Below are 12,759 nucleotides of genomic sequence, written 5' to 3'. Positions count from 1 at the left end.
TGTGTTGTAAAAAAAGTCAACAAATTAATCAAAACCAAAAGAGTGCTAGTTAGCTCAATGCTTGAAATGTGTTTTTACTATTTGAAGTCTGAGTCATAGTTTTACAGGGAGAGGTCTGACATGGAAGGACGGATGAAAACAGTATTTCCAAATGATCTCCTGTCAGCTTCTCAGCCTCCTCTAATAAGTGAGGAGAGCTACGGTATGCTGTTGATTAATATAATGGAATCTTAAAGGTAAGACAAGCTTGATAAAAGGAAAGCTGAAGGCTGCAGAGGCAAGAGAAAAGCGCCTTTGTGAAGTCTTAGCAATGCTATCCAAGTAAGGAAGTCCTTTTGTATACATGGGCCTGGTTTGTCTCACAGTTTTATCTCGATCCTTTGAACACAACAAATCCTCTCTTTCAAATCTGGACAGGGACTTGAAGACTTTGCACAACGATGAAATATTTTTTTTGTGTGAAGCAAATGATCTTCTTAAAATGATTACTCTTCTCTTGTGAGTAAAAGCTTAGGATTTCAGTTGAACATATCTGCAGGAAAATAAATAAAAAAATCATCAAAGGGGGAAAAAGTTTTACAGTGACATTTTCAACAACAATCTGACTCCACCAGAAAAGTTATTATTTAATCATTATAATAGAGAAAATGGCAGAGCAAAGCCATATGCAGTGTATGTTGCAGACCAAGAAATTAGAAAATAAGCCAAATTGCATTTGGCTTTGTGATGATTCAGCCTGAAACCAATCTGTCCAAGTGTTTAGTCGGGTAATTTAAACACCAGAAATATGAGTTTAAATAGCTACGTACGGACTGTCCAATCTCGCAACAATGGCACTTCCATCACACATTACAGGGGTGATTCAGGGACATGGTCGGGAGTCTGGCCCTGGGAACTTGTGAAAGATAGAAAATAGGATGATTCATAACACACTTGAGATTCGAACTGAGGAATCCCAGTAACAATGAAAACAGTTACTCAGTCACAGTCCAACACATGTCTTTGTTCTTTAGTGACCTCACCACACAAGTACACGCATGGCAAGACATATTGCATACATGTACTATATCAGTGAAGTATATTATTAAGAGTATAGATATGGGTTGCACATACATTCAGGGTATCACCGGCACCAACTATTACGGTGGTTTAAGTAACAATCAGGTATGCGGTCATGTCTGATGCAGGCAAGAAGAGCTGTGAACGTGGATGTGTTGATAGTGTCTGCTAAAAAGTTAAATAGAATAAAAGAAGGGAGGGGACGAGGCTCGAACGGTTGTTCAGTTAAAACCTAATTAACAAAGAGAAAAGGAAACAACGCTTTTCACTTTCCTTCTCTTTTTTCCCACCCTCTAACTTTTTTCCTCTTGCGCTGTTATTTATTAGTTCCCCTGATTCCCTTTCCTCATTAGACACTTATATAGAGAGAAGAAGAGGGATCACCTTCCTTCGACCCTCAGGAGGGCGCAGCCCAATTCAAGTTGGACATTGCTTCCCACTAAAAAAAGAACGCCCCCAAACCCTCTAGAGAGAGCAGGCTCATTATGAATTATTGTGCCTTTATAAAGTTGTCATGTCTGGGAGAGATTAAGGGGACACGGTCCTCCCTCACCACCCAACGCCGCACCTCATCAGTCTGGCCCAGTGGAGCCCCCTTGGTGCCACGAAGGCCGGACCAGGGGCGCATGCCCCCCAAAAACCTCTGCAAGAGTAAATCGGAGAGTCCAGGGGCAAAAAATAAATACATCTATTAATAATAATAATTAAGATAGAAATTCTCAATTAACAGAATTAATTAGATTGAACAGTTACATTAATTCTAAAAGGATGACAATTACGACAATTTGGCCAATCAGACCACAAGAAACCGCAGCTGTTGATGTTTGTGGGAGTAAGCGTGTGTCTGTCTGGGGGAACCACTCTAGTCAAGATAAGAGGATTTTGGCATAACTAGCCGTTGGGTTCTGACCATATAGAATAAGATTGATGTTTCCCTGTCTGATTACAGTACAACTGGGAACCTTTGAAATTGAAACTCTGCAACCCAAACTCCAAACTGCCGGTCAGTTATAAATTACATTTTTTATAAGCAAGGACTTACTCTCACGTAGTTAAATCTGATAAAATGGAAAAACTACCCTGCTGAACATCAGGGGCACTGATTTCACATCTTGACACAGATCAACACAGATGTAGAGCTAAATAGCAGGACCCAGTTTGCTCCACCTCACTGTAAACTCCATTGGCTATTCTCATCACAATTACATTTACAACGTTTGGCAGACACTCCCATCCAGAGTGACTTACAGTGCTGCTCAGTATTCATGATTGAAAACAACACCCCCCCATCAGATCAAGTGGAGATAGGCAGTTGGCAACATTCGCGACGACCACTCTTGGGATGAATCTGTGATCCCCACAGGACTTGTTCATGTGCAGATGCCCGGACATGCTGCAAACATCAGACACGTTTGATATAAAATCAGTAGGCGAGTTTATGAGGACATTCAAAACCAAATCCACGAGCCCTTTAATCTAACAGATAATTATTCACTGAGTTTTACCGGTTTCATCCCAATTGACTTTTCAGCTCCAATTAGATTGTCAAATCTGGAATAATTGAGATGAAGAATCCTCTATAGTGTTTTCAGTTTATGAGTGATGAGATGTTTGGAAATTGGGAGTAAAAACGTCCTACAGTGACTCAGAAATAAAGGATGAATAAAGTCATTAGAGGAGCCGTTAACAATATGATATGAACTGCGCTCGGTCAGAGGCCAGGGTACATTCAATCACTGCTTGAAATTGGACACCAACTCACATTCATTAAATGACAGCCACATCAAACAAACAACTCCTTAAATTTGTGTTTATTGGTCACCAGATGTCTGCCCACCCCAACCGGATGTTAGGCTAATTAATTGAATGAACAAATTGAACTGAGCTGAACTGAATAAGTTGAACAGTGCCAACTCCCAAAAGACGCAACGGCAAAATTACAATCAATAATCTGTAAAAGCACTTTCAAGTCTATAAGCATAGCAGCAAATACACATTATTGAGTGTCCCATTAAGCTAAAGTAGCATCTGCTAGGCCAGTGAAGAGTGGAAACACTACAGAATGGTGACATCATGCTGTCTTGTTGACAGAGGATGCTTGAACACTAACAAGAACTACAATATATCTTCTGCTATCCACCCACACAACATTTCTTGCTGATGTCAGTGTATATCCATCAATTGACTGTACCCAGCAGACTTAAACCAAGACGTGTTGTGCACTAATGAAAGGTATAAACATGCTCTATACATGACTGAAGCTTAATTAAAAATAAATGAGACGCAAATATTAGATACTTTTTGCCTGAGAACATGTGAATGTCTTTCTATCGGATATTGGCAGAAGTTCAGACCTTGATTGGGTTGTCAGAACCCTGACTTTTGAAAATTACTCACAAAAAAAGAATAAATATTCACATCCAGCTCTGAAAGACATTGAACAGAACTGTTTAAATCACACATCCAAATATTACAACTGAGCACACTCCATCAGCTGCTAAAAGCAATGAGATGTAATTAAGGTGAGAAAAAATACGGTTTAAATTTGACACAGGGGGAAAAGAAAGGTGTTGATGAAACGCCAATATACAGTCATACTTAAATAAGTACACAGTAAAGCTCATGCAGAGACAGAGACTAGTGGTTTGGTTAAAAACACAGCATCACATCCTCACAGGTAGCCACTCGAAAACACGGTGGGCAGACAAGCAATTCACAAAGCAGCACTTTCTTTCAACTGTTTTTTTATTTCAACAGTAGGTTCACAAGTTACTCCTGTAGGCTTGATCAAACATTCCCCGCTGTCAGTTTTTAAAAGGGGATTACGGCAAGATGTTCTCTCCAAGAGAATAGTACATATTGGATATCGTTGCCTGCCAGCTCTTAACTGAACAAATCCAATATGGGTGTCTAATGATACAGTAAATAGTGCTCACAGTGGTCCAATTCTTACCAACGAAGCCCACTGAAAAACACAAGAGGGAAGACAACTTTGCATGTTTACGGGGGTTGCATGGGGTAAGATTTTTTAATAAACAGGAACAAGCAGGAATGGGTTCTTTAAATGGATCTCGACTGTCCCCCACAAACCTCTTAGTATTGGGCTTGTAATGTTATGATGGAACAGGTCTGGGAAACAATTACATATTCAACATCGGTTTGTTTTTCATTTCAATTTCTTCTATTTTACAGATTGGACATTAAACAGAAACACTGCATACATACAAAATATGTTCACAAATAACATAAAGAGGGCAAAACAACACGTGCACAAAAGCAGACAACCAAAAGAATATTAGAAACATAATTCAGAAAGGAGTTAACGTGTTTGTGGTGCTACATTTGCGCGGCGGCTGCAACCGCCGTATGACAGCAGTGCAGAGCCGGCCCGGTTACGTCAACAAAGTAAGTAGAAGCCCTGAAAGCACCACACAGAGGGAGAGGGACTTCATTCTCTGCTCAGGTAGACATTAGTCCACTTTATCTTTACAGAGCAAATAGTTGTTTGATGCTATATTAATGCTTTGAATGTTGAATACAGCTCCTTTTACCATCAATATCTAATCTGCCTGAAACACAGCGTTGAACATCAGTCGAAACAATGCCAAAGCACGGCAGCTCTGTACTCATCTTTTGAAACGCAAAGCACTGGTGACAAGAAACTGCAGAAAATGCACTTTGATTCAACGTGAATGCATTGTCAGTGGACATTTAAATTCATAGAAGCCATAATCAAGTGCAAGGTGTGCTGTACAAAAAAAAGGGAGCGTCTAGTCTCAATGGTGGCTGTATCGTCATGATTAATTCTATTGGAGTAAGGACTTGAATGTGTTTACCGTGAGCCTGGTGTTCCTGATGGCCTTGCCAAGAAAATCTGCTGCTTAGCTTTAAGCTTTGAATGCGTAATGTTCAGACCTCATTTCACATCAGGAAATGGTTTGTTTGGGAAAAACAATAACAGAGGGACCTACATAGATCAGAGAGGCTGTTCTCTTGCCGCTACACATTTAGAGTGCGTGATGAATGGTTCATGTTTTGTGAGAATCAACTTGCGTAGCACAATATCAGAATTACTTTGCGTGATGATTTCAGTGGCGGTGGAAAAAGAAGAAGGCGGCGAGAAAAACAAGGCACCTGATCTGACCTGATCTTTTTTTTTAACTTTGTTTCTTTAAACATCTTTCAGAAAAAGGTGACACAAATGACATTAGTAATGTTGTATCAATACTGAATTGTTAACCAGCGTGCCGCTAAACGCAGCATGTTCTAACCTTACATCACACAACGTGCTGTCTGGGCTTGAATGTGCTCTGAGAGTCAGCGCTCTGTTGACTCAGTTGAATTGCTTGCCTAAGGCTTCAGTGCCTGGACACATACACATAATTAGGAAAGGTCACTGTGCCTCCTGTCTCGTCAACAAAATCACTTCAAGATGACAAATTCTGGCTCAGGCTGAGCCAGACCTCCCTCGGATACCCTTGCCAATCAAGCGCCAGCAGGCCTGCTTGGGTAGCCTTAGGTGATTTCTAATTATGTCTTTTACATGCCATGCTAAGTCGGGGTAAGCATAACAATGAGCCAGTCATCTGATTGGAGGTGTGTTCTCTCTTCAAGGTTGAAGTAGCAGACAAAAGTGTCATTATCTTGTAACTTTAGACTACAAGCTGCTGAGAAATTGCCTCGTGAGATAATGTCTCCTTATTACAAAAAAAAGTGTACCTTGGATTTTAAATGATCAAAACAAATAAGTATTTAACCAGATGACTTTCAACTGATAAAATCCGCAGAATTCCAGTTCACATCATATGACCTTCACACCATTTCAAAGTTCCTTTCCCACAGCAGGCTCTGTGGACTTTCCATCCAGTCCACCTATGATGAAGTGGAAGTGGCTTTCACATCGCTCCCTGGTGGCCTGACTAAGGAACTATTAATCTATGGCACTCCATATTGCATTCAGATCGGCTTTCCCCAGCCACCACCAGGCCTGAAGTAAAGGCCAGGAGAGGACCCAGAGGACTGGACACTCTCTTATTATGAGCTGCACCAAGACACCTCTAGGTTTCTAAGCGCTTCCACTGACAGTGACTGATGGCCAATTAACCATTTGGAGAAGAGTATTGATCACTATGAGAACAGGAAGGACTCTGGAAATGTCTTCTAACACCCCACTATTCTCACTGTACAAAGTGAGCAGCCAGACAGCGGATCATGTATAATAAAAACAAACATTACAGGGAGAAAAACAACAACAACACAAATATGGCCTCCAAGGCTCGCACACAGGCCAAATTGTTTGCCATATCTATTTTCTGGTTAACAAAAGGAAGGAACTCATGGTCAAGGGATTCTGGGGAAGGAAACTTGAACAATGTGCCTTTTGGCAGCGTTAGTGTCTATTCTATTGTGATTGACTTCCATGACATCAACCTTCACATGTCCCACGTTCTTTGCGAAAATACAATTGTTTCCCAACAAGAGAACCCATCTAAAGATCAGGGTCAGCATTGCATGAGAGTGAAAGAGAGAAAGAGGACGGAGGAAAAAGAACATTCAATTGACCCTTCAGACAAAAGACTCTGTACTCAGCTCTACAAGCTCATCTAGACTTTCCATTGGTGGCCCTTGGACAATGGACGTATGAGGCTATGTGAGTGCTGGCACAGCGACAGAAACACAACAGTAGAGATTGAGGGAAATCTCCCAGCTGCTGTTACTACGCCAGACACTGTGGTGGCCTTCCATGAATTATGGCCCAGGTCCCCATTGAAATAATAAAAAAGACACACATCCCCAGTAGCTAACAGGATGGGTGCTGGATCACAGAAATATGTCACAGATTATATAAAAGATAAACCAGACCTGTTGCAAATAGACAAGATTAAGCATATACACCGATAATATCAAGGCTATATTTACACGAAAGGTACATAAAGAAGCTAAAATACGAACCTGTATATATAACATATAGGGAAAAGATAAGGAGATTTTTTTTTTTTTTGCCATTTTGACAATAAAAGCTTGCTTTTTTTCTTAAAGGTTACTCTTATTGTTGACACCTTGTCTTTATTCTCGAAATGTTATTTCAACTTCACTTTTAACATTACAACTTTATTCTCAAAATTTCAACTTTATTGTCTAAAAAAAATAAACAAAAAGAGCTGCCTCTTCCCCAGATAATGTTGTTCTCATATGCCTTCAAGTTTGACCATAATCTTTACATTTTGAAATCATTCTTGAAGTGACGGTTAAAAAAAAAGGCCCTCTTTTATTATTATTGTTGCATTTGCTTTTAATGTTGACTATTTGCAACAGGTGTGGTATGTCACGTGTGCTTGCATGTGCATTATGGGTAACTAAGATGGAGACTCTCAGTATCCATCAGAAGTCTGACGAAGCTTGAATCGCTACACGCATTAAAATCCTACAAACTGGAGCTACTTGGTGTGCGGATCTATTTGTTTGAACTCCGCCGGGCCCCCATTGAAACACAGGGTAATCTCATCCCACATCAGAGGTGAAAGGTACATTTTCTGCTGCCTCAATGGGAAAGCACAAATAGTGACTACGGTGCACCCCATTTCAGGAGGGAAACGGCCAAACTTCAACCCCTAAGCGCTCTCACATAGACCTGAATCATAGAAATGGGGTAATTGAAACAAAAGGGCAGAGTTTGACAGAGATGTAGTGCCTTCGCAGGCCCTGTGCACAGACTGCAGAAAATAACACCTAACTCCTCCCCTCTCCAAGGTTCATCCTCCATGTGTCCTCGTCAACGCCCGTGTCCTTCCTTTTACTCCCCAAGATTGCCATTTGCAGATGATAAGTGCAGGGACGTAGCCTTCTGAAAGATAAGGCACCTGGGCATTTGTCACCAAATGGAGCATGCCCCTCCATTGTGTAAAGCTGACCTGTGTTGACATGCACTGTTTACCTTGTATTCATTTATGCAGAACTATTATCTTTGCCTCCATCAATCACAGTAACTCAAATTGACGAAATTACATTTTGCGAGACTTGGACAGGAAGTTGATTCCTTCAATTTGTCTGTTTTCTTACTTTCAGACAAATTTACATGATGGAAAGTGAATTAAAAAAGCAATACATTTGATCAGCTCTGTCTTGCAAATAAGAAAATGCAACTCTCTTTTTTCATTGTCACATTGTCTAATTCAAATTCTATAAGCAGCATAAAATTCATAACGAGCATTTGAACTCCTGAGGAGTGAAACCATTTTCATATTTTATCTTACGTTTTTTTTTCCTTCGTCTGAAGTGTAATTACCTCCTTGCATGATATATTCTGCATTTATACATCATGCTAATTCACTGAGTGAGTATAACCAGTCGCGCAAATAAATAAATATATCTGAAAGTTCCCTCCCCCAGTGCACAAGTCTTCCCATTGTCTGTATCATTTGAATTCATCTCCCATGACTAGAGGGAAGAAAAACGCTTTCTGGTAGTGAATTATTACTTCCCTGTAAAAGACCACATCCCCACAAATACATGGCAATCATGTGCCATGCATTAGCAATGGGACAGAAACAAAGTGGTTTTAAATTCCTTTGACCAGAAGGCAATTTCCCCCAATAAATTATGTTAATTTCAGCTTTTGCTCTCCTTATCGCATTCTTTAGTGAGTCAATGAGGAGAGACAAAACTGGCTGCCAGAAAGACAACTCTGGGATGATGCCCATTAGAATGATGAGACTTCTGGAAAACGAATCTCTTATATTACTGTACAAATAAATGTGAACTTGCAAATTACTCTATTATGCAATACATTTTAGCTTGTCGTCATTTAATGGCCATCTTCTTGCATCATTCCAAGGTTTACGCCCCGTGGAAATTGCTCGGAGGTGACTGTTCACACAAGCAGGATGGTACCCGATACCAAATCCCATGCTCCCTCGATGAACCACGCAACAATCGCTTGGCAACACTCTCATTGGGCAGCAGGGAAAAACAAAGAGAAATCCAGGATTCATTCTCTCTGCATGGATAGCTGACTTTTTGATTTTCTTTTTCTGAAGTAAGTAACAAGGGACTAACAACTGACTAAACAGGCAAGTTCAAATAAATGTGAAACAGCAGCAGCAACAGGAGATGGAATAATCTGCAGGCCACACACCATACACATGCAGCAGAAATGCACGCATGCAAATCCTCGTGGAAACACCCTCTCTCCCTAGAACACAGGCAATTCACATGCATAAAACATCAAGTGCTGTGCACACACACACACACACACACACACACACACACACACACACACACACACACACACACACACACACACACACACACACACACACACACACACAGGCAAAGCAGTACAGTTCTTTGTTCCTCAGGCAGAAAGCTCCGTCCCCCTCTGTCCGGCCCGTCAGATCACTCACAACACAGCAAAAGGGAAAGTGCTCAGATAGCTTAAATCTAGATTGACAAGCTTGCCTTTATTACTGACTGAGTTATGTTTCCCTGCAAAAAAGACTGTCGGCCTTTGATACAGACAAATGCAGAGTCAGCGCTTTGCCTCTCTACAGGGGGAGGGATAGCTTGACTGATCTCAGCCGAGACTGTCCCAACCCTGATGTCGAAAGAATTGGCTCCCAAATTACCTTCCGATCCATTTCTGGAACTCACGCTGTCCTATAAAAGTAGCCTGAAAGCCGTGATGGTAGCTCTTAAGGATGCTTGTACTGACCTGATAAATGAGAGAGGGGTCTGCTTAGAAGAGAATAAAACAGATTTTACCCATATCCCTTTGATCATGTGTTTTATGAACTGGGTCTTTGCTATTCAGGGTCGGAGAAGGACTGGGAACCTATCCCAGCATGCATTTGGGTGAAAGGGAGGAAAACACTCTGGACAGAGCGCCAGTCTGGGACAGAGCGCCAGTCTGGGACAGAGCGCCAGTCTGGGACAGAGCGAACAAAGAAACGGGCAAACAAAAAGCATACTGACAAAAAGCTGGTCTTTTGACTGAGTTAGGAAGCCAGAGCACCCAAAGGAAACCCACATGAAGCCGGTAAGAACCAAGGCAACGAGCAACAACGCCTACTGAACGACCACGGCGCCCATATCACCCAGCAGCCCGATCTAAATGCATCAGTTTCAACATGCATCATAAAACGACTTGTAAATACCAACGCACTGCCACTTACCTAGCTTGATACACAAGGTCCCTCGAGCACGACTGTTTATTTAAACCTAATATATTCATAATTATACACTAATTAATGCAAAAGAAAAGCCCTCTTAATTCATCATCTCAGTGTCCTGAAGCAAGAGACACAACTACACCAACTCCAACATGTTTACCTTCTGTCCACAGCAAGGTTAACAGTTCGGAAACAAGCGCGGGGCAAATGATGTGTGAAATTCTCCTGTTTTTCGGCTAGGCTACTCCACCAGCTGCTTCCAGCTGTGCGGCACTCGGTGGATGATATTTAGCATCAGCGAGTGGGAGTAAAGAAAAGCGTTTTAACTGTAAAATGGTGCATTATGGGGCCATATGCCGATTGACCGCATTGATTGAAACATTGATTTGAATGGCTTGACTGTGCGATAGCGGTGACCTGTAACATTCAGGGTCAAAGGCCAGCACTATTCGTAAAAAAAAATAGAAACAGGCATTATGGCAAGTGTTGGGGATAAATAGCCCACCAGTTATTAGCATATTGGATTTTTTAAATGAGTAGAAAGGGAATCTGAAATTTCATTACAGGCTCTGTCCCAAATGGATCATTGTGTAGCTGCTGAAGGAAAAACTTAGTAAGTATTTCAGCTCGGCCCCTTACTGCTGCTGCTGCAGCTGATTGTGTTGTACATCTGAACAAATTTGCATGCAACCGGGAGTGTCTGGCAAAAAAAAAAAAAAAAAAAGGGCCACGTCATAGCACGCAACTCATCAGTGCGAGTAGGTCGTCTATACCAACTCCGTAAAGCTGTCACCATACTGCAAATACAGCAGGAACGAGTCCTGTCCGGCGGAGAGAAACGTGGAGTTGAGTGATCCTCTCTGCAGCTACCGAGATGGAGGAGCAAGCTCTGGGTGGAGGGCTTTGCCCGGTCCGCTCTACGCGGCGCACACATGTAACAGCAGCATTAGAAAGGTGGTCTCCTCCTCCTCCTCCTCCTCCTTCTTCTACAGGAGTGAGAAGGTTGCTTATGAGAGCATGTGAAAGAGGCTGTGAACCGAGCACCGCATTTGTAATGTTCACGCGCCCGTCTTGTTGAAGCCTGATAGCGCAGGGTTGTGCCCTCTCTCTCAAGCAGGTGTAGCACTAACTTCCTTCACGGCCAAGACATTGGGGGTAAAGGACGTGTTACACCCGGGACGGAGCCGCTCCAAACACACACAAACACATATAGCAACACTGGAAGGGTGGACAATGCTTCCAAGTTGTAACCTTGGTTTAACACGTGCGAGGCTACACGCGCTCTCTCTCTCTCTCTCTCTCTCTCTCTCTCTCCCTCTCTCTCTCTCTCTCTGCGGTGTAACCTTGAAGGCGCAGGCTAATTGAGGAGTGTTTAGTGCTAGCAAATTATAGAACAAAACCGCCTGCCAACAACGTGCTCTGTCCGTCACGCGCGGCCACATGTCGGCACAAAACACACACAAAAAACGCAAGCAAAACTTGTCGCGTGCAGCCTTTTTATTCATTTTGTTTGCAGCGTGACGTACTTACTGTGCTTTTTTTTTTCTTTTCTCAAATGTGTGAACAGCATAATTCGACCAAAGCAGTAAAAAAAAAAAAAAAAAAAAAAGAGCCGACTGAAACTCACCAGTGCAGGTGAAGCCGGCGAAGACGAGCCCGAGCACAAGGAGCGTAGCGGTGGACCCACAGCGGACAAAGGGGCCCACAAGTGAGGGCATCTTCGTGCTTTTGTTGTTGTTGTGGTTGTATTTATTTATTTTTATCACCCAAGTTTCAAAAGACAAGGAGCAGAGACGAAAACACCGGCACGCTGGGCTCGTTAAGGTCCGGAGAGTGTCCTCTGTAGCTCTTGACGCCTTGTTCACTACGCCCAAGTCCTCTCCTCAACACATATCCTCCTGCCGTCGCGTGGCCATCAGCATCCCGCTCGTGCGCCTTCGTTGCTCAGAACAACGCATCACAGGTGTGGTGAATAAAGTGCTGCCTCGCTCGCTCGGTTTTCTTCTTCTTCTTCTTCTTCTTCTTTTTTTTTTTACTGTATTTCTCCAAAGCGCGCTATCCGTCCACAACTCTCCCTCTCTCACTGAGCCGAGGAGGGAGGCAGTTTCCGTTCAGTTTCAGTTTTCTTCGCGTGAAAGAATACCGTCTCCAAACGCAGGAATTGTAAGAATTGGCATCGGAGGAGAAACATCTGCTTGCACAGCAATGCTGGACTGTTGAGAGTCGGGGAAGGTGTGTATCCGCTGCGAAGAGCGGAGCAGCAAAACCAGGAGCGGATCCCGCGTGCTCGCTGGGAATGGAGCGTCCTGCTGTTATACCCTCTTCTTCTTCTTCTTCTTCTTCTGAAGCAAACATTTACATATCTCGAATAAGCATAACTAACCAAATATTGGCAATGCACGACCGAATGGAAATTATGTCATCCGAAACCCCTTGCATGTGTGCTTTTTTTCTTACATGAAAATGATGGATATGACATCCAGCCCCGTGTGATGGGAATCAGACCGGTGCTTTGCATTCAGATTCACACAGA

General features: G+C 42.5%; 1 protein-coding gene across 1 annotated transcript in view; it reads right to left on the bottom strand.

Moving 5' to 3' along the window:
• Positions 1-12,369, bottom strand: part of unc5a (unc-5 netrin receptor A) — a gene marked incomplete at its 3' end in the record, with an annotated part of 121,820 nt that extends 109,451 nt beyond the window's left edge. The window contains exon 1 of the mRNA XM_079228438.1: positions 11,854-12,369. Coding sequence (XP_079084564.1) covers positions 11,854-11,944 — 91 coding nt within the window. The 5' untranslated portion in view covers positions 11,945-12,369. The remainder of the gene's footprint in view (positions 1-11,853) is intronic.
• Between the last annotated feature and the right edge of the window lie 390 nt (positions 12,370-12,759).

The sequence above is a fragment of the Taurulus bubalis genome (genome assembly GCF_910589615.1).
Source record: "Taurulus bubalis genome assembly, chromosome: 13".
Taxonomy (NCBI): Eukaryota; Metazoa; Chordata; class Actinopteri; order Perciformes; family Cottidae; genus Taurulus; species Taurulus bubalis.
This window is presented reverse-complemented; position numbering and strand designations above follow the sequence as displayed.